At 42.4% G+C, this 23,031-nt stretch overlaps 2 protein-coding genes across 4 annotated transcripts; both read right to left on the bottom strand.

Moving 5' to 3' along the window:
• Window positions 1-2,085: 2,085 nt before the first annotated feature.
• On the bottom strand, window positions 2,086-14,209 carry cmya5 (cardiomyopathy associated 5). Of its 3 annotated transcripts, none has more exons than XM_034594649.1 (15): window positions 13,597-14,201; window positions 12,096-12,735; window positions 9,824-11,929; window positions 8,876-9,562; window positions 6,424-6,519; window positions 6,030-6,248; window positions 5,896-5,918; window positions 5,536-5,660; window positions 5,312-5,446; window positions 4,691-4,837; window positions 4,425-4,566; window positions 3,557-3,690; window positions 3,350-3,467; window positions 2,710-2,886; window positions 2,086-2,632 (listed from the first exon to the last, which is right to left on the bottom strand). In XM_034594649.1, exons 1-15 carry the CDS (start codon window positions 13,710-13,712, stop codon window positions 2,380-2,382), a joined length of 5,118 nt encoding a protein of 1,705 aa, XP_034450540.1. In that variant the 5' UTR covers window positions 13,713-14,201; the 3' UTR covers window positions 2,086-2,379. The 3 variants fall into 3 exon arrangements, 2 of the variants coding, with proteins under 2 accessions (XP_034450540.1, XP_034450541.1); XM_034594650.1 differs by having other exon boundaries at window positions 8,876-9,727; window positions 9,989-11,929; window positions 13,597-14,200; XR_004614860.1 differs by lacking the exons at window positions 2,086-2,632; window positions 2,710-2,886; window positions 3,350-3,467; window positions 3,557-3,690; window positions 5,896-5,918 and having other exon boundaries at window positions 13,597-14,209.
• Window positions 14,210-14,799: 590 nt separating this feature from the next.
• Window positions 14,800-21,839, bottom strand: tent2 (terminal nucleotidyltransferase 2). The gene is given in 20 exon segments (XM_034594760.1): window positions 14,800-16,031; window positions 16,147-16,226; window positions 16,341-16,432; window positions 17,467-17,603; window positions 18,162-18,205; window positions 18,308-18,436; window positions 18,564-18,640; window positions 18,734-18,800; window positions 19,065-19,122; window positions 19,227-19,239; window positions 19,242-19,255; window positions 19,257-19,315; window positions 19,398-19,512; window positions 19,629-19,724; window positions 19,726-19,876; window positions 20,017-20,056; window positions 20,059-20,094; window positions 20,097-20,125; window positions 21,200-21,396; window positions 21,763-21,839. Coding segments are annotated over 19 exon segments (1,446 nt in total). The 5' UTR covers window positions 21,319-21,396; window positions 21,763-21,839; the 3' UTR covers window positions 14,800-15,941.
• Between the last annotated feature and the right edge of the window lie 1,192 nt (window positions 21,840-23,031).

Below are 23,031 nucleotides of genomic sequence, written 5' to 3'. Positions count from 1 at the left end.
TTTTTTCCCATTGCACATCTGACCTTTTTTGTTTGTCTTGTCATGATACACCTGGGCTACGATTTTTGTGAAGATTGGTGAAAGCTAACTGAGGGTCTTTTCCTTAGATGGCGCTGTTGAGCCATTTTTCATCACCCATTTCATATTACTCCAGAATACAATTACTTTTTGGGGTTTTGAATTCCCTGCAAACTTTGGTAACAATTTGAGCATGTCTAGGCCCTGAAAAAGCCCCAAAAGGGAAATACAAATCCTTCGAAATACAATAGGGCCTCCCACCGGAGGTGCTCGGGCCCTAATAATCCTTTCAATTTCAATAGGGCCTCCCACCGTCGGTGCTCGGGCCCTAACTATTACTAGCGATTTCCAAACTCTATTATCAATCTCTTATTTTTGCTCTTGATTCAATATTACAGCTAATGGAGCATGTAATGGAGTCCGGAGGCCCTCTGGTGGTGAGTGTGAGTAGGACAAGTGTTGAGCTAAGTCAATGATCAGTGCAGTTGTGCAATTAGAAAAAAAAATCTTGTTCATTCAGCTCAGGGTTAGAAATCAGTTTTACAGGACAGAGGAAGTAAAACAGTTGATCTCTGTTGACCATCAAATGCACATAAACACAAATAAAAGAACTGATCTGTTTACAAAGGTTATTTACACAAATAGACCTATTCACAATATGAAACACAGTTTAAAAAGTGCTACAGTATCTTTTTGGAGATATAAACTCTGGGATGACAAAAGACTTGATCTATCACAACTATGACTTCAATGTGTCGGAGCCTTTACTCACAGTGTCAGATCAGTAAGGCAACTGAGAGTATATTAAATCAACAAACATTTACAAAACAGTACAAAACATACTTTACGGCCATAATTACAGAATGATCCACAACACAATTCACTTCTCCCTCCACAAAACAAAATACAAGATGTTCACCGGTGAAAAAAATGTCACGGCACTCGGATTGAAATCCAGTTGTGTTGCACACTTGCTTCTCTCTTTGATATTTGCAAAATGATGGTTTCATTTCTGCTGGTTTTCATTGTGTTTGATCTAAGGCTGGGCAATAAACAATATCATAATTATCACAATGTCATTTTAATAGCAAAATGGCAAAAGTCAAATAAATAGCTCTATAATGACTATGCATTGTGCAGGCACAGTGAAGAGGTATAACAACATAATTTACCTCAATGTGTTTGTTATTCTCTGTCCATAAAGAAGAGTTTAAAACCACAACCTTCACTCAGGAGCAAAATCCGTCTTTAAACCTAAGAAATAACAATGTAACATTTTCGTGATGATTATCGATATCAACTAATATGAGCATTTTTTATCTTTATATAATTTTTGACCATATCGTTCTGCCTTAGCTCGATCACAGGAAATTGAGCTCTATGCCGATCAGGTTTCTTTAAAGGGCCCATATTTTACACCTTTCTGGGATTTAATTTGAGGTATTGGTACCCCTAAAATGATATATCAGTGGTTTAAAGTTGAAAAAACTGCTGCTATGTGTATTTCCATATCCTCTCTTCTGCCTCTCTCTGGAGCTGCAGACAGAACAGGCTGTTTTTCGCCTGCCTCTTGATTACCTCCTCTGATTGGCTGACTGCACTTTGAGTGGCACGCGACCAGGCCTATCACTGGTCTCATTCTGGTAAACACAGCTGAAAGTCACGTTGGTATGTTTGCAGCTATAGAAGAACAGCCACATATTTACAGTCGGTTACAACAGGATGTTTCTGAACGATAAGTTACACCGTCCTCATGTTTGTTCAAGTTTTAGCAGGACAGTCGGCCAATGTAGGAGTAACGTCCCGAGTTACAGTACGGAGTTTCACAACGGAGTTTCAGTACGGAGTAATGTCTAGGTTACTCCGGTGTGGAGGGGTGGTGGTGGTGGAGATGACGGGGAGCGGGGTGGGTGGGTTCGTAGGCTGGACTGGTACCGGCTGGGTGGGGCTGAGAGACGAGTGCGATCCCGAATGACATCATACGGGGGAGGAAGTACAAAACGAGACGTTTCGGCCACATATTTCTTAGAATGGACTGAGGGAAAAAGTCCGCGGAGTGACTGTTTTCATACTTTGAGGGTCCCTACTGACCCCCTTCAAGTAATAACGGATAGTAAAAGCCCAGAAAATTTATTATATACAATATGGGCCCTTTAAACAAGAAAACAACCAATCAATGTCGCTTTTTAAATGAGTAGGATCCATTTGTGTCTTCCTGCTTTACTGTGGATTTAAATATATTTTATGTCCTGTCAGATCTGTGCTCTTCTCTGTAGAATAGTGGTCATTCAAAAACATAAAGAAAGTGATATTGTCCATCATGAAGTGTAAACTCTTCAGTGTGTGAGGTGGGTAGCTGAGCTAACTGTCCTTGGTAAACTCTGGCACATCCAGCACCATCCTGACTTCCAGACTGCCCGGCATCTCCAGGGCCAGAGCGGGGTGGCATGGCTGGGTGAAGCGCTGGCTGAAAGTCCCCAGCATCTGACCACTGAGGGGGTTGTAGAAAGACAGACGACCGAGCTGGTAATCCAGGAGGGTACCTACTCGCTCAGGCATGTCAATCACAAACACGCTGGACTGAACGTGGTTGTGGAGCAGCTGATATCTGCAACTGTGAAGAAAAACAGGTGGAAGATTTAGAGTGATGATGGGAAGTATCTTTAAATATGAGGGGAGGTGTATGCTTACCCTGAGGGTGTAGGGACACACTGCAAACACCATGACTGGCTGTTTTCCCCCAGTGAGCTGTCTCTATTGGCTGCGCTGTACGCCACTCCAAGTCTGTAAGCTGTGCTTCCTGAGACAATCGTCTCCCAGTAGTAACGCCCTCGTGCTGACAGCAACTCACCCAGGACGGATGGAAACCTCGGCAAAAAAACACACAGACTAAAGGTTTACACTTGTTGATGAAACATTTCCTCAAGTAGGAGGTTATAGAAACTGTGATAAAGGTTCAGTGTGTGAAATGTAGTGACATCTAGTGGTGATGTTGTATGTTGCAGCTGAATACCTCTCACCTCACCCTCCCCTTCCAAACATGAAAGAGAACCTGTGGTAGCAGTCAGTTGTCATAAAAACTCAAAAGGTGTATAGTTTGTCCTGTTTGGGCTACTGTAAAAAACATGGCGGCCTCAGTAGAGAGGACCCACTCCTGATGTAAATATAAAGTATTTAAATATAAAGGGCCCATTCTAGGGTAAAGAAAACAACAATTTGTACAATTTAGAAGAAACACACTAGTGAAAACATCACTAGCATTTTTGTATACTTATATTCTGCCAATAGATCCCTTTCACCTAAATCTTGCACACTGGACCTTTAAACTCACTGTTTGTCTGCGTGTGGCATGTATTCATGTGTGTCCTGGGAATAGTGCAGAGCGGTCTGGTCCTCTGAAAGCTCCAACGCAGGGTGAGCCGAGGCCTTCAGCAGGTGGAACCTCGTACCTGAAAGAAAGAACAAGTAACAGGAGAGAATTAAAAAAACAAAAACAACAACAAAAACAGTTAAAGTGTGTGTGTGTGTGTTTTTTAACCTTTAGTGGAGATCAGTGCGGCCTCGCTCTGTTCGCTGGCTCCAGCCTCATTCACAGCTTTGATGTAAAACAGATAATTCTCATTGGGCTGCAGAAGAACCCTCTGTTCACAGATCCTGATACCTGAGATGGTTCTGGGAAAACACACACACACACACACACACACACACACACACACACACACACACACACACACACACACACACACACACACACACACACACACACACACACACACACACACACACACACACACACACACACACACACACACACTTTAAACCATTGTACAGCTAAAAGGTTTAATGTATGAGAGCAGCAGCATCACTGGATTCAGAGGCCAGCAATAAGAGTCAGACATAATGCTGTTGCATTGGGAAAAATGTTGTATATTTAAAAGCAAGTACTTACTATTAGACAAGAAGTAGTACTTTTACTTGATTACATTTTTGTCTATTTATTTGTACTTTTACTTTAGTAATATGTATAAGTACTTCCTCCACCACTGGGTCATGGCTTGACATTTTAACTTACAACTCATTAACAGATAGTAATTTTCCTAGTTATAATAACAAATAGCAATTTTCGAATGAATCATTGCATTTTTCTGCACACTTAATATATTCTGTTTACATTGTTGATATATTTCTTTCTATTTCTATATAAAAAATATATTTATTTTGTATATTTACCTATTTATGAATTTCACTGATGTTTCTTTCATCTTTACTGCTGTAACACAGCAAATTTCCACACAGTAGGACTAATAAAGGATCATCTTATCTTATCTTATTTTAGCTACATAATTTTCCTGATTCTACTACCTATCAGATTAAAACAGTCATCTTGACTGGTCTCAGAGACGCACCTGAGCCCCTCTCCCTCCAGGTCATACTGACGGCAGTACTCCAGAGTGTAACTCTGTCCGGGGGTCTGCTTCTGCCACCTCAGCGTGGCCGAGTCCCACATGATAGTACAGCGCTCTGTGTCAATCACTGGCACTGATGGAGCTGCCAGAGGGAGAACAAGGATCTGAGACAATAGACAAAGTGCTGCTGCCTGGATAAACATTGATATGTCATGCAACAGAAATCTAAACTCTAGATCAAAAAGTTAAAGTTGTTGTGCACTGACCGGTTGTGAAGGCGAGTCTCTCGCTGGGCAGAGAGCAGCCTGTGTAGTTGACAGCCATCACCCACACCTTGTATGTCTTATCAGGCTCCAGCTCCTCCAAGACACAGTAACTCTCCTTCACTGTCACACGGTACTCCTCTGACACGGCTGTGGATAACAGCAATATAAGTATGAAGCATTATGTCAACAGAACTATACCCACTACAAATACTGGAAAATAATACAATATAATAATACAATATAACACTTTTAAAATAACACTTATAATGAACAATCGTTTATTTTTGTCTCAGGATAGATCATCATTTGAGATCATACCATGTTATCAAGTTCAGAGCTGTAAGTCTAAATAAGTAGATACAAAAAACACAACTTTTCCCACTATTTTCCAGTTTAAATAATAATAATAATAATAATAATAATAACAATTATATTTCTATAACACCTGAGTTACAAGGTGCTTCACAAAAGAAATATAAGTACAAAGTTAGCCAGTCCCAGAAGCCAGACCATACACCAGATAAAAGAACAACATTAACACAGTAAAATATATATTTTTAAAACACACACAAAATGAAAACTATACAAATGTCAGTCAAATAACCTCCTGACAGTATTTACCTCCATGTGGATCCTCCATGCAGTAGACCTGGAAGCAGTCGATAATATCTCCAGGGTTCACCTTCCAGTAAACAGTGACACTGGTGCTGGTGGCTGAGCCTGGCTCCTGGTGCTGCAGCGTGGGCCTCTGAGGCACTGAGGCGCAGAACAAAACACACATGCATGACACTAGACTTCATGTGGATTCACATGTATCTGTAAAGAGATGTCTGTATTAGACAGACCTGGGATTCCCTTCCGATGTTCGACGTGTGAGCTGGAGGTGTTGCCCTTGGCGTAGTCCTCGAACACCAGCAGTCCCTTGGGACCCAGCTCCAGTGACATGGCTGAGTCTAGAGCTGCCTCGAGCCTAAACACACGACCACAACGTTTAACTTCTGGCTACAACAACGAGCAAATGTCGAAAAACGTCTTTGCTATAGGCCGAGCTTGGTTTGTGGAATGAAAATCTACACCCACAATTCAATCAGTAAGGTTATATCCCTGCTGGTCAAGCAGCATGCTGCACTGGTTATCACTATCCAGCAACCTTATTTAGTTGTTAGGAAAACCACACTAGCTCACACTCCATTCACGGACATTACCTTTCACGAATGTCCTCAGGTGACTAATAGGAGAGCAGATCGAAGAGGGGTTCATCAGAAGTGTGACTCAAACCCTGATCACCAATCATTTTCCAATCACGACACCAATGATCTAATCAATCTTCAGGACTCACCCGTGCGTCGGTCTCGGCCTCTCTGGCCGTGGTCTCCAGCGTGGCCTTGGTGGTGTCAATGCTCTCCTGGAAGGAGACTATCTGGTCGTACAACTGCTCCAGCTTGGCCTTCTTCTCCTCCTCCATGCTGACGGACATGTTGTTGTACTGCTCCATCACCAGAGCCATCATCTCCTCGTTCTGTGCCTGCATCGCCACCTCGCCATCCACACACTGGTCCTGGTGGCGAGGAGAGTGACCAAGACCAAGAGACACTTTGATTTCACAAACGCTCTCTGGTAAAATGATGTACTGCTGAAAAGTCATGCTGAACAATGAATATTAATCTGATCCTGCAAACACTTTAGAGCCAGAGAAAATTAAATGTGTGTGACATTAAGTGAACATGCCTCACCTCTACAGTGTTGTAGGCCAGTTCCAGTTCAGACACCAAGTCCTCAATGTTCTCTGACCGACCCTGCAGCTCTGAGATCCAGTCACTCAGCTTCTCCTGTTATACAAACATTTATACGTAAATCACCAGGCATATATATATATATATATATGTACATGTATATATATAAAGAGAGAGAGAGAGAGAGAGCTTTAGTTTTGAAAGCTGCACCAAACTTAGTCTGTAGTACTACTAAGGATTAAATTCATCCCATCATTTGCTTCTGAAACATTAATTTTACAAAGTCAATCTGATTGATGTGTGGGAGATGGAGGCTCCTTCTTACTGTTATTTCGACTGATGACACAGGTTAATCTTTAGGTCAAAAAGTTGCCTCCAGCTGCTTTAAGGGGAATCATCATGGAGGATTCAGCAGATCGCTCTCTGATCCCCGTAAAGCCGACTGCTCTCCACTAAGAGTGTGAAGAACAGGTGTGTGTGTGTACAGGAGAGTGTGAGGGCATACTTGCAGACATGAAGACGTGTCGGAGTGTATAGCTCAGAGAACTGGACTGGAGACAGGATGCTAAGTTGTCTTGGTAAACTTGTCACCATGGATTTTCCACTCAGTGTAGTGTCTGAGTGAGGTCAGACTTGTATCACAGCTTTGATCTGCTTCTTATTTACAGTTTACAGGCTGTCAATGTTACCCAGACCAGGTTCAAATTTCATCTGGAACTGATATCTGATCATTCTCAGTTTGGTCCAGCTTTCCTGTCATTTAGATGCCACATATTTTACTGTGATAGTTTATCATATGTTTTCTAATACATCCTCATAGCTTTATATAAAGACAAATATTTCAAAACTGAATATTTTCTCTCCTGATGAATGAAGCATCTTGTAGCAAACTGATGAGCTTTCTCTAAGTATAGCTTTTTGAAAACTGCAGGTAATACATTTTTTTAGATTGCTAGAAGGTGTAATAACATATTTTTAATAAAAATGTGGCTGAACCTGTGCTGACCCTGAGGAACTCCACAGCGAGAACAGTGTGTGTGTGTTTGTGTGTGTGTGTGTGTGTGGGAACAGATCACATCTCAGTCTCCGCTTGATGATGACACACTGGACCTTTCCACAGATCAAAGTGGAGCATTACATCACAACAATTCAATGTGCTTGGCCACAGCCTGAGAGCCCACAACCTTGCCAGCATGAGTGGAAAAGTTATAGCCGACTAATTTAGGACCAGTTTATTATGTGATGATCCAAACCAATTCCAGTAAAGAGCGTGACGATCATAACCGTGTGTTGTAATAATTCTGGTAAAGTGTAGGATGATGAGCTGCTATTTGATTACAGCCTGCCGTAAGTTATGGAAACTGCTGCTGTGACGTTTCAGCCACGAGCCGCTGAAGCACTTGAACATCTGGGAGACGCTGTGACCCTCCGAGGCCACGGACAGACGAAAAGGAAAAACATGTTTTCTCTTCTAACAGATTCAGACTCAATCTCCTGACATAAATAATTGTGTTACTCTCTGCAACCATTCAATGTGTTATATCATACGGGTCAGGCTCACTTTTAATCTTCCATTGTTTCCCATGTTCTTTTGAGAAATGGCCTATTTACTAACAGACAGAAAGAGATCAACTGTTCCTTTAAATGTATTTCTCACATTTTGTATTTCTTTTGAATAAATGTATTATGATTACTAATACTTTGCATGTTTACTTAGCTCATATATTTGTGTAGTATTAGTATACATATCAATTGTTAATGTCACCCAGTATATAAGATATCTAAATGAACTAATAAGACAGCTGATGGTACATTACAAATGAGCTGATGTTCAAGATAAGCACTTATGACTTTATAATTTGTATCACTGTTTATCTTGTATGTGAGTATTTTATTATATATATTATATATTTCCTTAAAGTCTAGTGGTTCATTATTCATAATTTTAATCATTTAAATTATTAATATTATTTCAGAAAACTCATCACTTTCATTATATTGTCCATTATTGCAGCTCCTCTTTTCAGCCTCTGTCTGTAACATTTGGTTTGAGCTACTTTCTCTTTGAGGCCCCTCTCCGCTCTGCTCTGATTGGCTAGCTGGCCCATTCTGTTATGATTGGTCAGCTGCTCCCAGCACATGTAGGAAACATTGGCCTCAGCTCTCCCTTTACCTGTTACCTTTGTTAGAGGAGGAGCCTGACTAACCACTCGACATGCATAATGCAAATACAGGGTGCCTTTATGTCACATGACATTATAATGATGAGATTTCCCATAGTGTAACTGAACATAATCTTTTGTTAGAAACTTATAATGAATCCAAAGTAAGGACCTGTCATGACAAGTAAACTGATTTCAGTGAAGTTTCCCTTTACAAACATTTAAAACTGTACGTTTAAAACACCTTTTATACAGATCACAACATATGCAATATGTGCTTTGTACACTACCTTGATTTCCTCATACGCTTTGTCCACTGACGTCACCTCATGGCTCTGATGTTTCCCTGACTCACAGTCGTCCTCTGGCAGCAGACATCCACAGGTGAGACAGAACCAGTCCATCCCCTGCAGCTCAGCAGCCAGTCGGGCCTGATTCTCCTCCTCTGCATCGATGATGTCATAGTCAGCCTCGATCAGCTCTTCTTCTGGGGACACTTTCTCTTCCTCCATCTCCATCTCTACACCCCTCCTTTCCTCTCTGCTCTGGCCAGACTCAGGCCTGGATTCCTCTGCATCTCTTTGTGTTTCCGATTCAGGCATCTCCTCTGCATCCTGTTTAGAAATCACCTCATATTCCAGCTCCTCCACAGGAGCTTCTGGAGCCTCTTCAACCACCTCATCTTGCTCCATCTTTTGCTCTGTATCCTCTCTTTGCAGATCAACATCTGGAGCTACATCCTGGATTATAATGATTGCTTCTGGGGCATCTGCCGCTTCGTTCACCTCGGCCTTCAGTTCAACATCTGGTTCTTCTGGTGATAAATCCTCCAGGGGAGTAAAGGTCCTAAGAGGAGAAAAGACACCCTCGTCTTCATCTACGTCCTCCTCTGTCTTCTTCTCCTCTGTGTCGACGTCCTCCACAGGAGCAGGTGGTGAGTACGCTCTGTCTAAGTCATTTTCAAGTGGTTCTTCTACCTTTTCATAGACTACTGGTTCTAATTCCAACTGAGTCTCTGTCTTTGTTTCTTTGATTGGCATTGGTGTATCTTCAGATGCTACAAGATGCTCATATACACTATCAGGTTCAGGGAGAGCTTGTGCATCACTCGGGGTCTTGTCTGACCACTGACTGATGTCAATGTCCATCTCTGTCTTCTTCTCCTCTGTGTCGACGTCCTCCACAGGAGCAGGTGGTGAGTACGCTCTGTCTAAGTCATTTTCAAGTGGTTCTTCTACCTTTTCATAGACTACTGGTTCTAATTCCAACTGAGTCTCTGTCTTTGTTTCTTTGATTGGCATTGGTGTATCTTCAGATGCTACAAGATGCTCATATACACTATCAGGTTCAGGGAGAGCTTGTGCATCACTTGGGGTCTTGTCTGACCACTGACTGATGTCAATGTCCATCTCTACAGCTTGTCCTTTGGGGACGAGGAGGATCAACTCGTCACCTACACTCACCATGTCTTGAACTACAGTCCCAGTGTCGTCTGTGGGTGTTTTAGCTTTGACTTCAGTCATTGACTCCTCTGGTTGCTGCTGCAGGGCTTCAACGATTTCACGATGTTTTTCGTCTGAATCCGTCTCGACTTCCTCCGGGATCACGGGTCCGGCTACTTCGCTTGAAATCTCGGTTTTAACCTCTGATTCCTGATGAGCTTCAGCGACAAATTCAGGTGACTGGCTCTTAGCTGCAGCCTCCACCGTTGCCGTTGGAACATCTGTTGTATCATCATGTGTTGCCTCCTGAAGATCAATCTGAACCTGGGTTTGGATCTCTGTTTCATTCACTGCTTTTTCAGTTACCTCCACGACTGCTTGCACTGCACTATCGCGGTCGGTGATTACTTCCACAGGTCCAACATCCTCAGGAATGTCTTCTGTTTCCTCACACGGTGATGTTACAGCTGATGTCTTCATTTCACCTGAGGTTTCGGTCAAGGTGATAATATCCTCTTCGACCACGACCTCTGGTTTGGCCTCAGTCGTTGTTTTCTCATCAGCAGCCTCCATCTTGGTGTCAGCAGCTGCCTCTTCAGACAAGCTCTTTTCACTGGTTTCTGATTGGATTTCTGATTGAACGTCCGTCTGTGGCACTTCATTGCTTTCAGGTGCTGTCTCATCTGTGGCCTCTACAAGCCCTTCAGGCATTTTTTCCGCCTCTTCTTGTGTCTGACATGGTTGCTTGGTTTCAGTCAAGCTTTGCTCACTTTGTTTGTGCTCTTCTCTCTGATGCTCCTCACTCTCTCTTTCTTTCTGCTCTACTTCCTTCTCCACCTCTTGAATATCAGGAAGTGGTTCATCAGTGCTGCTACTCTGGGGCTCGGCCTGGTCTCTTTTTACCTCATGTTTCATTTCCTTATCCTCTGTCAGTTTAAACCCCTGAACTGATTCTTCTGAGGCTTCTGCTCCATCCTGCTCTCCAGTCAGCATTGAGAGTTTCTCTACTTCTATTTCCTCCTCAAAAGTTGCTGATTGCACATCGTCACTCCTGTCTCCAGCTCTGACCTCCTGTATCTTCGGTTCCTCTGTCTTTGTCTTGTCTATTTCTGCTTCTTCGACCATCCTTGTTAGACACCCTGTCATCTCAAACTTACTATGTAAAAACATCATCCTCCCCTCCCTCTTATCCTTCACAGACTCGGGTTGGGCCTCCACTGTGGAAGTTTCATCCTTCAAAATAAACTTCTCCAGGTAGCCTTCTGCCTCGTCTGAATCTGAGAAACGTCTCTTGTAAGACTTCTCCGACGTGACGCTCTCCGCCTCTGAGTATTCCTCGTCACTCCTCTGCCGCTGGCCTACAGCGTCCTCATAGAGGTCAGAGTACATGAAGGACATGGCGGTGGGCTCCTCCAGAAGGATGGGGTCGATGATCTTCGGGGGTCCAGGGGAGATATAGATGGGTGTGAGGGTGGTCTCTTCGCTCCCAAACAACACCGAACCGCCCTCCTTCATCGTTCTCTGGCTCTCTCGTCTCATCCTCATCCTAACTCCTCCGTCTGCCTCGTCGTCGTCCTTCCGCTGCGGTGCATCAGCAGGAGATCCTTCTCCGTAGAAGACCTCATCCAGGTGTTCTCCGACTATATCCACATCTGTAACAAAGACAAAAGAGTCTTCTGATGCAGAGGGAATGTCTGTGACCGTCTCCTTTGTAGGTGTTTGCTCCTCTGCCTGGGGTTTCACTGGAGGCTGTAGGTTTTCCTGCTGCAGCTCTGGAACTTGTTCTGCAGGAACTGCATGATCCAAAAGGGTAAAATTCTCAAAGTAGTCAAAGTCACTGGTGCTCTCTTTCTGAGTGGGTGTGTGTCCGGCTTCTGTGTCTGCTGATGGCTGAGAAGAGTCCTGTTCCGAGGGATGAGGAGAAATAAGCAAATCAGGACATAGTGATGTTTAAATCTCCAAATAAACAGGCATCTTATAGGACAAATGGATTTACGTGAATGGTAGGACTAGCATTAGAAATGAGATATCCCATCATAATAATTGTTCAAATCATTCAGATACGTACCTCTTGGTGATCCAGTACTTCCCCCTCCTCTGGCAGGACGTGATTTGGTGTCCAGTCATGGTGGTTTCGGGACCTGATCTGTGGAGTCTGGTCCAGATAAGACAAATTGTCGTGCAGCTCCGTGCTCTCCTCCTCATCCACAGTAGGAAGTTTGGAGGGGACCCTGATGTTGAGGATCTCATAACCCTCAGAAATCAAACTAAACAGTTGTTGATCTTTGTTTTTGATTTCTTCCAGGTCTGGCTCTGTTTCAGTTTTCTCCCCTTTGACGTTGGGGAGAGAGACCTCCATCATCTCCGGTCGCTCCACTCCCAGAGCTGAAGCGGATCTCGAGCTGCCAGCTCGGCTTAGCCTGTCCCCCAGTCTGCTGCTCCTTCCTCCAGACCTTATCCTCCTGCGGACTATTTTCTCCTCATCAAAGATGATCGTGATCTTCCCCGCGGCTCCAGAACCATCCATGCTGTAGGCTTCAGAAATGGAGCTCGTCTCGGAGGCCCAGGGAGTAGAGCAGCGGCTGGAGGCTGTCTCCCAAACGATACCACTGTCCTCACTCTGCACTGTCACCATGGAGAACGATGGATCCACCATCAAGCACTGCAGTTTGGGCTTCACCGACTGGTCCTGGACAACCTCTCGCAGACTGAAGGAGGGAGAAATGGAACAGATTTAGAGGAAGGAGAGATCAGGCTGTTTGTGCCGTTCACTGGAGGAGGAAGGGGGGTGACACTCTGAGTGCAAGAGGAGATCCTCCTGGCACGCCTCTTGGAAATGCAAGCAGAGAACAAACCAATGAATCAAATCAAAACATATCTGAGCAGCATCTGCCCTAATTCATGTTTTGCAGCACTGAGGCGAACCAGAAAATCTAATCTGACAACACCAGAACGCCCGCTGATCTTTTCTCAAGACGATTACTTGACGTGTCAATCTCCAGCATTAGACCACGTGTTCAAGCCCAGGCTGCCAATGTGAGGGATGAGCTGAAAAAATAAGGATGAAATGTGTCGCGAGCTGTTCCTCCTGCTATGAATACAGCTTGGTTCATGGAGAGGGGCTACAGCAAGGTGACATCCCAAAGCGTCACTCATGTAATATTAGAGAAGAGATGCCTGGACTTCCCAGATACATCCAACATATCGGTGTCTTCTACTATTTAAGACATGGATAGCTCCAGCACTGAGAATGAAACACGATAAATGAGATGCATGATATGGGATGGTGAATGTATCAAATAGTCAAATAGAGCTACCTGCCGTGCCACACTCACAATTCCTGCTCTGAACTGAATCACAGATGGTCATATCAAGTATTAAGTGATGCACTCATTGTGTAACATGGGTCTCATTCTCCATAAGGAGATAAGACAAGGCCACAAACAAGTGGTTCTTCCACTCACAGGCTCCATTCATGCATCTCCCAGCAGAAAAGACACCACTTCACCCAAACTGATCCACAATTGAGATTATTCAGCGTGTAAAGTCCAGATAAGTGAGTGAAGCACCTGTTCTGCAGCTCCTCTAACTCGTCTTCATCGTCCTGACTGACGGCCTCGGACGCTTCAGACTGAAGCTCCTGCAGCTCGGTCATCTCCGTCGCCAGACTCTCACACTCCTCCATCTTGTTAACGTCCTCCCAGCTCTTCCACTCTGCAGTTCCCAATGCTGTTTTTCTGTATGTTTCCTTTTTCACTGTCGTCTTGATGTTTTCAGCTTCTCTGAATTGGGGAGAGTTGCTCTGCCTGTTTGTGTCATTCTAAGTTGGGAGCTGTCCATCTGACTCAGCGAGGGACAGAAATAGACGTGAGTGGGGGAATGAACGGAGGGGAGTGGACATAGAGAGTGGGTCGATTTCACTTGCTGTTGAGTTAAGCGCAATAACACACCAAATCCAAGTAGTCCGATTTTAAACCTGTTATGCAATATTGTTATAGATCTGAGAGAATTGCCACCATGTAGCTCGAGGCGTTTGCCAGTGTCCAACAGCTGACTGAGGGTATGTGCCTTTAAGATCAAAATCCCCCAAGTTAAATATAGCTCATGTGCTGAAACAGTACCCCCCACCCCCCACGCATGGCCCCCCCTGCTGCTGGTGGCAACGCTAAAGAGGTCCACGCTCAAGCCCCCCCACCACCACCATGCAAACATCTACCCTCCTTGCTCTGCTGGCATGATGCAGAAGTCACAAAAACCGATGAGTGCAGACTGCCAGAGCAGGTATGCCTCCCCAAACCAGTGCAGTTTCAGTCAACATAGGTTTTTTTTTTCCAAACTCAAATGAGGTCACTGACCAATGAGATGTAATGAGTTAATCTTTGAGTACAAGTGACAACTGGTCAAAATCTGAAGAAATTCCCTAAAGGCAGACTTTAGATGTCATATTCAAGAGTCCAAAATCATGTTTTGCGATGCCACTGTGACCTTTAACCCGAATCTCATCAGTTCATCTGTGAGTTTAAGTGAAGATTTATGCCAAATTTAAAATAATTCTCTTGAGACGTTCTTAAGATCATGTATTCACAAGGCAAAACCTTTGACTTCCAAAATCTAATCGGTTCATCTTTGAGTCCACGGAAAGGTTTGTATCAAATTTGAAGAAGTTCCCTCAAAGCACTCTTAAGTTATCGTGTTCACAAGAATGGGCGGATGGACAACGTGAAAACACGATGCCTCATAGAGGTCAAACATGTGAAGTGACATAATCATACATCTTCAGAAATTTAATTTTTTTAAAACAAACATTTGAAAGTCAGTAATGTACAAAAAGAGCTGAGGAACAATATAAGCTATGGACACAAAATAAACAAAGTCACTCACAAGTGTGAATTCTGTAAATAACGTGTATTAAGTGAACTGAAAATTTACGAATAACAAATCTGTACTTGTCCGAATAAATCAAGCAGATCTTAGATCTATAAGGTCACAATATGTTTGTTACCAGTAATGTCAAAATAATACAAAAACATCAGGTTCAGTGATAAAGGAGTGGAAAAATCCAGAGTGAGGCATCATTGCAGCCCTCAATGATCACCTCAAAATCATCCAAACCTAGTATCAGTTTAAAAAGCTCAGAAACAGAAAGTAGGTGATGATTTAAAAAAGAGAGGGTCTTTAATGTAGCGGTAGAAAAAGCAAATTTCGTGTTTAAGCCCAAAATCACTTAGAAACTGACCAAGAAAAAGGCTCTGATGTTACAAGTTGATCCCAAGAGAATATTCATACTGTATATTTTACATATATAAGTCAGAAACAAGATTTCTCATGACACTATGCAGTACGGCTGTGACCACTAAAATGAGTTTTTATAAACCTGAACACAGTTGATTCCATTTAAGCTAACTTCAGACATGAGCTGTTTGCAAGTGGTTTTTGCATCTTCTCATACTTTGTTAACAAACTTAACTTCATCCCAGGAATTCCATGTGCATTGGGACTAGTGGTGTAGCAGCAATAACCATCTCATATAACATGAACAATTATCATCCTGCTTCAGTGCATCTCTCTGTCACCAGTTTAGGTTTCGACTCCAGAGCTCTCTGGTGTCACTCCACAAATATTGTAAATTATTTACACTCTTGTTTTCTGGATTATTATGGAACACAAATTTAGGAAAGACAGCAAAACGTTTGACAGTGCAGTATATTCAAAAGGTGATGCCAGAGGACACAATGTACGTGTCCGATATGAAAGCAGCCAGAACTTTCAGCGTCCCAGAAACGTTTTGGGCTGTGAGGTGCAGAGGCAGCACGGCTCCTCGCTCAGCACATCGCGAAGGTCTGTCATCGTTTCTGGGCAAAGGGTCGGGTTGAGGTAGAGGACTCCACTCAGCTCGTCTGATTAGAGGAATCCCTCATCTCCTGACTGCAGACTCTCTATTAATGATGGCGCTGACTGGGAGGATCGAGTCCAGGTCCTTCCTCTCACGGAGGATCCGAAATGACTGAGCAGACAGAGAGATGAGAAACAGGAGGATTATGAAGAATTTATAGCTAGACCACAGCGGCTAATGGAAAGGAAATAAAATAAAGAGCACAGTTATCTGGACTAGCATGTACCTCTGCAAACTGATCTTTGATGAAGTCAAACTTGATCTTCTCATGGACTGCTCTGGCAACGTTATTTCTTTCAAATGGCTCTGAAACACAACAAAACACCATCGATCAGATCAAATAAGAGTTTCTTACACTGAGGCTACAGTTATTATTAAGTGGAGGTGGCAGCAGCGTTTTACATCCACTGAAATGTTTACCTTCCACACATATGTATTTGTTTCTCCACTCTTTGGAGTTGTTCTTGGGAAAAGCTCTGGCCTCTCTAACAGAGATCACATGCTTGTCCCACCTGCAAGACAAAGAAAAGGGAAGACATTTAGCACTGAAATTAAACACAATGAACAAGGTCCTCAAGAACCACATCAGTGACTTTGCAGGTTGTAGCTAATCAGCTACAAAACATGCACATTTCAATGCCAACAAGCAAACGTTTTTAGATTCTAGGCACCTGTTAGTTTCACATCAGTACAGGATGAAAACAGTAACTTCCTGAGAGACGATAATAATATCAAGTAGCTCTTTTTACTTTTTGTTACATGATCATCATAATATGGCAAGGAACAAAGGCTTTTCATTCTTACTTTGCCATAAAGTTACTGAAAGAAAGTTGATGAAATTGTTTTCTCTTCAACAGTTTCTGCCTGTCTATTGTCTGTCTTTCTATTTTTAAGACTTAAATGATAGAGCTTCATTGTACCTTGAATTTGATGCATTCAGAGAATGTTTTTGTGTGCACAAAATAGGACCCAATTAAACATTCACTGTCACATAGTTCAGTCTTCTCAGGTATAATTGTTTAGTTTATGGATTTGAGTTGTTGTAACAAATGGTTTTGTTACGATTCTTTTTTTCCAGGAGTAACATCAAGGGAAAACTAGAATCCCTGCACTGCAGTTGTAAGCCTCCTGCCACTGGCTGTCGCTGAGGCATAAAAAACTAAATCACTCATCAAGTTTGACCTGTTTGAGCGTTTAATTCTGTAAAATTATAAAATAAGTGCATGTTTTTGTGGTGATTTCTAGTTCAACCTCTTGACTGCGGCATGACATGGTAACAGACATACTGCAAACACAGTGACCATGGTTTGTCATGTAAGTGCTGTGTAAGGCCAAAGGTCCCACCTGCTCCTGCCTCTCACCCAGAAACATGACACCAGAGTAGAGGATGCAGGATAGAGGAAGGAGGGGAGAGATAGGGGGACTGAAGAGGGAGAAGATGTTGGCGACAGGAGACGAGAAATGGGAGCGAGACAATGAGCAGGCAAAGGAACCGTGCGTGCATCTGAAACATGAGACTCATTAATGTGATGTTCAAGGGAGATACCTGAAGTTTGTGGCATAGTATTTAAGAAAGCCCAGAAGCAGGTCTCCTAGAGAAGACTGGTTTCTAGAGATGAAGGGGGGGATGTTTTTGGGTCCCTCTGGAACCATGTCGATGTCCATGAAGGGATTGAAACACTCCTGAAAATCAAGGCACAGGACAAATGCTCAAAACTGGGTGACACTGCACATTAGGGAGGTGTGAAATGATTTACAACCATTTTAAAATGTGGATGATAACCTGTCAAAGTGGAGTTAATAACATAAAATATGACAGTTATAGAGGACTTGAGTTTTGTCCACAGCTGCTTTTCATCATTAAATAGATTCTTTCTTTGTGACAGTTTTTTCTATTTTACATCATAAAAGAAATGTCTGCAAACATGTTTGATGTCATGAACACAACAAAAACTAAGGCGCTCTCTCAACTCGTGGTCTTTCCAGATCTGCACTTGGGTGTCATATTTTCATAGTGGCCGAGGCTGAATCAAACTTGTGTGAACTGCAGGTTCATTTGACCAGGGAGTAAATGCCAATTGTATCCATTCCCATTGCAGACAATAGCCAGAAGTTGAGATATAATTGAGTATATACTGTTGACTTTTCATATTAAAGTTTCCAGCTAGGAAGGGTTTAAAAAAAATACAGTTATGATTCTGAGAGAAGGATTTACATGACATAAGCAATGAACACACTCACTGGGTGGTCCCTCTGCAGAGAAGGAAGGACCGGTTCATTAAGAGCTGTAACGAAAGCAACATCACATACATGATGAGATTCACTCCAATCAAAAGGTACAGAGTAAACAACAACTAATTTTTTTGCTTGGGTGTGATTGTACTGACTTTGCAGGTAGTGCAGGGTCATAAGCACCAGTGTGTAGCTGCTTAATGTTCCTTTGCTGGCATCATTGATTTGGTGATGCCGTGCCCACTTCTTGATGACGAGAATCATGGGCTTTATCCTGAGATCAGCTGTGAGAAACAACACAAACAAACACAGCAGGTCAAAACAAGAAAACTCTTTATCTTCATTCCTACAGCTGACATGGAAAAAGACGATGAATAGTTACACAGAAACTGAAATTTTACTCTTACCCACCATAAGCGTAACTCCTCAGAAGGAATGTGTTTCTGATGCCCGTTATGTTGTTGATATTTAGATCAAACTCCAGATTACTAAAGGAGGGAGGCATAGTGACAGATTCACATTAAGACTACTTTCTGATTTGATGTAGTAAAGCTTCAAATGTTTAACTCTTTTGCTTCTACCTGTCTTTTTCTTTGAACCTGAGGATTGGCACTTTGGCTCTGATTAGCTGTGTCCTTTCTACATAAGCTATAAATCAAAACAAGCATCATTAGATTCATTTTAGTTTCAGTTTCATTTTCCTTCAAACGTGAACCTCCTTTTAAAACTGTATTAAAAAGCTCCACCTAGTGGAGGCTGCAGAGAATACAGAGACAGAGGACAAAAGAGGCAAAGCTCAATAAGAAGTAAGATGGTAGTAAGATAGCATGACAGTGTTTCCATGTTCAAAGCTAATATTATATATCTTATTCAAACTTATGGATATTTGCAAAATTATTTCTCATTACTCACGGAGTGTTTTTAAACAGCTTTTGCAGTACAGAGAGCACATAATAGCATCAGGTCTTTTCTGAAACAAAAAACAATGTGTAGATGTCCAATGTGAAGTAGATATGACTGTACATTTTAGATATATACTATGACATTTGCTGCAGAGAGTCAGAGGATACTTACTTGAACCTGAAGGGACCCAGACACAGATCAGGCATCACTGCTGCGGCAGCCAAATCCACTCATGGAAGATCCAGTTAAGTAAAGTCGTGCTACAGGCAGAAACACATTAAATTACAAAGAATCACAACAGAAAATCAGAGCAGAAAGTGACGGTATAATAGTTTAACACACCTGCATAGACTCGCTGTATGTCTTGCTGCAGCCGAGCTCTGCACATCTCCTTCCAGGTCAGATCTGAAAGTTGCTGCTGACACGCCTCAAACAGCTCCACCATCTGAGTGCTCAGCTGAGGGCACAAACACATGTAACCTTAACTAAACCAAAGCACACCGGCACGTACAAACACATAGTCAAACTTGATATATGTTAGCTGCAGATTAATACCATTTGAATACACAGTACCTTGTCCTTGTCATAGGTCTGCAGGCGGATGGGGTTTTCTGGGACAGGAGGCACCTCAGGCCAGGGGTTGGGCTGTGGGCTGGGATGAAAACCAGAGGAAGGACGATTGCGAGGACCCAGCAAACACTTGGTCTGGACGACAAGGACGGGGAGGGTATCGAACTGAAGTGGACCCTGTCTTTGGGTGGGTAGAGGAGTCGAGGCGTTGGCGTTTCACGACATGGGGGCTGTATTCCTCGTTCTGCCTCCTGGAAGAAAGACACCAATAAGGAAACACGTGACAAGACATATTAAAAGGTAAACTTTGATATGATGGATGAGAGTTTAAAGAAATATAAGAATGAGACACAGGTTATTCAGCATGAGAGAGAATGAATAAGAAAATGACTTACTTGCGCCTGTGCTCTGAGGCTGCTGTACAGAGGGGCGACCTGAGAGGTAGATGGTGGGGATTTCCATTCATATGTGGGTACCTCTCTAGACCAGGAACATTAAAGCTACAAAAAGACAAGCACGTGTTACTGTACAAGAAAGAAGATTAAAAAAATATATATATATCTGTCTGCACTAGCCTCTTGGCACATCAAACTGCAATGAAGACAGAGTTATCATCTCCCAGAATAACAAACTCCAGTTTACAACAAGATTATCTCTGACACTTAGACACACGACTGGACAGTCTGGTATCAAAGACTTTCAACTATGATGAAAATACTCTGAGCTGACAGAAAAGGTTTGAACGTGCTTCATGTCTAGAGAGTAGAAGAAATTTTTTAAGCTTGGTCGGGGAGAATAGAGATGAAGTAGATACTGTATGATTTGTTCATTCTGTAGTATTCCTCAGTATTTATCAGTATCCTATCTCATACTTACTAGGTACCATGGAACCATGCTACATCCATATACACGTGTGACGACTGTATTACCTATATGAAGTTGTATATCTGTCCTTTTTCAAAACCATTTGTGTAACTATTTTACCTTGAGACACTAGCTGTTATGGCTGTAACCTCCTCCACCGGAGGCTAGTCTAATCATATCCTCTACTTTATACGTAGGGTCTGTGCAAGACCTTGGTTTCTATGGGCAACTGCCTTTGGGGGAATTGGCCAGCATCATCCAGGCTACAGACAATGAACTGTTGATTATAGGGCCTTCTAAATGACACCGGCCAATTTCACATTAATGGGACATAATGAAAGAAAAATCCCTATTAAATTTTCGAAAAGATGATTTAATAGTAGATCAGCTACCAATACATTTCAGTAAATAATAATAATTTAAAATAATCTTAATTATAAGACACTTTTCTAAATAATAGTATAAGATGCTTAGAGAAAGGACACATGAGCAGAATAAAAAACAACAAACAATAGAATGGATAAAATCAAATTAAAGTTGGACTGGTCATAAATAAAAGTCAATATCAAGCTTCCTCAACAACTGCAAACTAAAGGGATTTAAAAAATAGCAAAACCCAATGTCTGTTTCAGATTAAAAGCCTGAGAGGCTTTATCGGGTCTTTACTGCTGGTTACCGATGCTGCTGATCTCCAGCACACACGGACTCACCTGTTGGCTGCTGCCGGCCTCTGGTGGTTGTAATCATAGTATCGGGGCACTGGAGGTGGCGGGTACGGGCCGTGGCTGTGGGCTGAGCGGCCCCTCGGAGCAGCGCCGCGGGGGAACATGCTGCGGCTCTTCGCGGAGATCCAGCATCAACCCCGCTGGGAGGGAAACAATGGCACCTCGTCAACAGTCGAGCAGCACTAAACCATGGAAGGTGACACACAGACACACACACAGACACACACACACAGACACACACACACACACACACACACACACACACACACACACACACACACACACACAGAATTACTTCACATTCAAGTGACGAAAAACCCATTAAAAGCTAAGAGGAAACCAAAACGTCCTACAGGCTGTGTAGCAAGTTAGCAAAGTTAGCTCGTGTAAAGTGGCGCCTCGCTAGCTAATCCAAACATCGTCAACCAGGTTATCTTGATATTAATAACATTCCTCTGTAGGTTTACATGAAGAGTAACTCTGTGATGATATGTGCTAAATGTCTCAAAGTGTTCCCTCAAAAACCGAACCCACGCTCTGTCACTCACCAAAGTTCATGTCAGATGTCAACAAAACTCCAGCAGCTACTTTCGAGCGTCCATACTTCCGCTTTGATGCCGTGACGTCATGGAGCTCTGCTTAAAGGGGACGTAGCACTGCGCCCGTTAAAGGGAACATCAACCCAAAATACAACAAAGCAAACAAAAGGGTTTGGCTCATCTGTGCTGCAGCTACAGATTGTGTGAGGGTTCTCTTTGTTCCCTGTTTGATACCCAAATGTCTCTCATTTGAATGAGGTGAATCAGATAAGGCAGATCACCAGCAGCATCACTATGGCTGCTTCAGGCAAATTCAACTAAGCTTTTTAATGTTATAAACAAACAGACATGTTTCTTTTGAAATCTATTTCAGGATGGTGGTTCACTTAGTGCCCACTGTGTTTCAGTGACAAGATATGAATGCTGTGGCAGACGGTCGTTATTGTATACAGACACTAAATAATGACCTGTACAGTAAATTAGACTGATTTTCATGTCATTTCATATCACTTATGTTTGTGTTATGTTTTATGTTACTTTATGCTGTTGTGAGTTCTGTGAGTTATTTGTGTGATGCAACATGATCAACTGATCAATTCTTAAATGGACTGATATTTACCAGAAATTTGGCAAGCTATGGAACAGAAGCATATTCAAATTAGATGATGACTTCATGTATATTTGTATATATCTCTTCCTTCCTTCCTCATACTATATTTTCTCTGCAAAATAGCAAATTCTTTTTTTAAATCTTTTTTTAAAATCTTATCTTTTTGTCAAGGAGAGAAAGGCATTACACTGCACGTTGTACTGTGTGTGGTTGGAGTATGTGACAAATAAACATTTGAATTTGACTTCCTTATTGGCCATAGTTATTGTCCCTAAATCTTCTGACCTGAATAGCAAGCTCACAAGACAAGTAAAAAGAATAAACTCACAAAAGAGCACCCTCAGACTAATAATTTCAAACTACAGTCCCAGAGGATGATCAGAAATCATATGTGCACATATGACAAATGCTTATAAATGGTGCATAAATTAGTCACTTTTGAGAGAAGTGTAGAATTTACTGTGTTCATTCAAAGGCTGTCAAAAACAATTATTGACAGATAATAGCCCAAATAACTCTTGGAGCATGAAATGGATAATTATTTTTGTCCCTTTATTATTGAGCTGTCATACTTAAAGGGATAGTCATTATCCACTCACCACTATGGCGATGGAGGGGTGAGTGAAGTGTTTGAGTCCACAAAACACTTTTGGAGTTGCAGCCAAATC

This window comes from Hippoglossus hippoglossus, chromosome 9 (genome assembly GCF_009819705.1).
Source record: "Hippoglossus hippoglossus isolate fHipHip1 chromosome 9, fHipHip1.pri, whole genome shotgun sequence".
NCBI lineage: Eukaryota > Metazoa > Chordata > Actinopteri > Pleuronectiformes > Pleuronectidae > Hippoglossus > Hippoglossus hippoglossus.
The sequence above is the reverse complement of the archived record's forward strand: the minus strand, read 5'-3'. Positions and strand labels throughout refer to the sequence as shown.

What these genes read in the sequence shown, in the direction of transcription:
- cmya5 (XM_034594649.1), bottom strand. Translation starts at nt 13,712, where the DNA reads ATGGAGGAGTGTGAGAGTCTGGCGACGGAGATGACCGAGCTGCAGGAG. An exon ending in CCTGAGGACATTCGTGAAAG is followed by an intron (nt 5,661 to 5,895) that starts GTAATGTCCGTG and finishes TCGTGTGTTTAG; the next exon opens with GCTCGAGGCAGCTCTAGACT. An exon ending in CTGGAGGGAGAGGGGCTCAG is followed by an intron (nt 3,691 to 4,424) that starts GTGCGTCTCTGA and finishes GTGTTTTCCCAG; the next exon opens with AACCATCTCAGGTATCAGGA.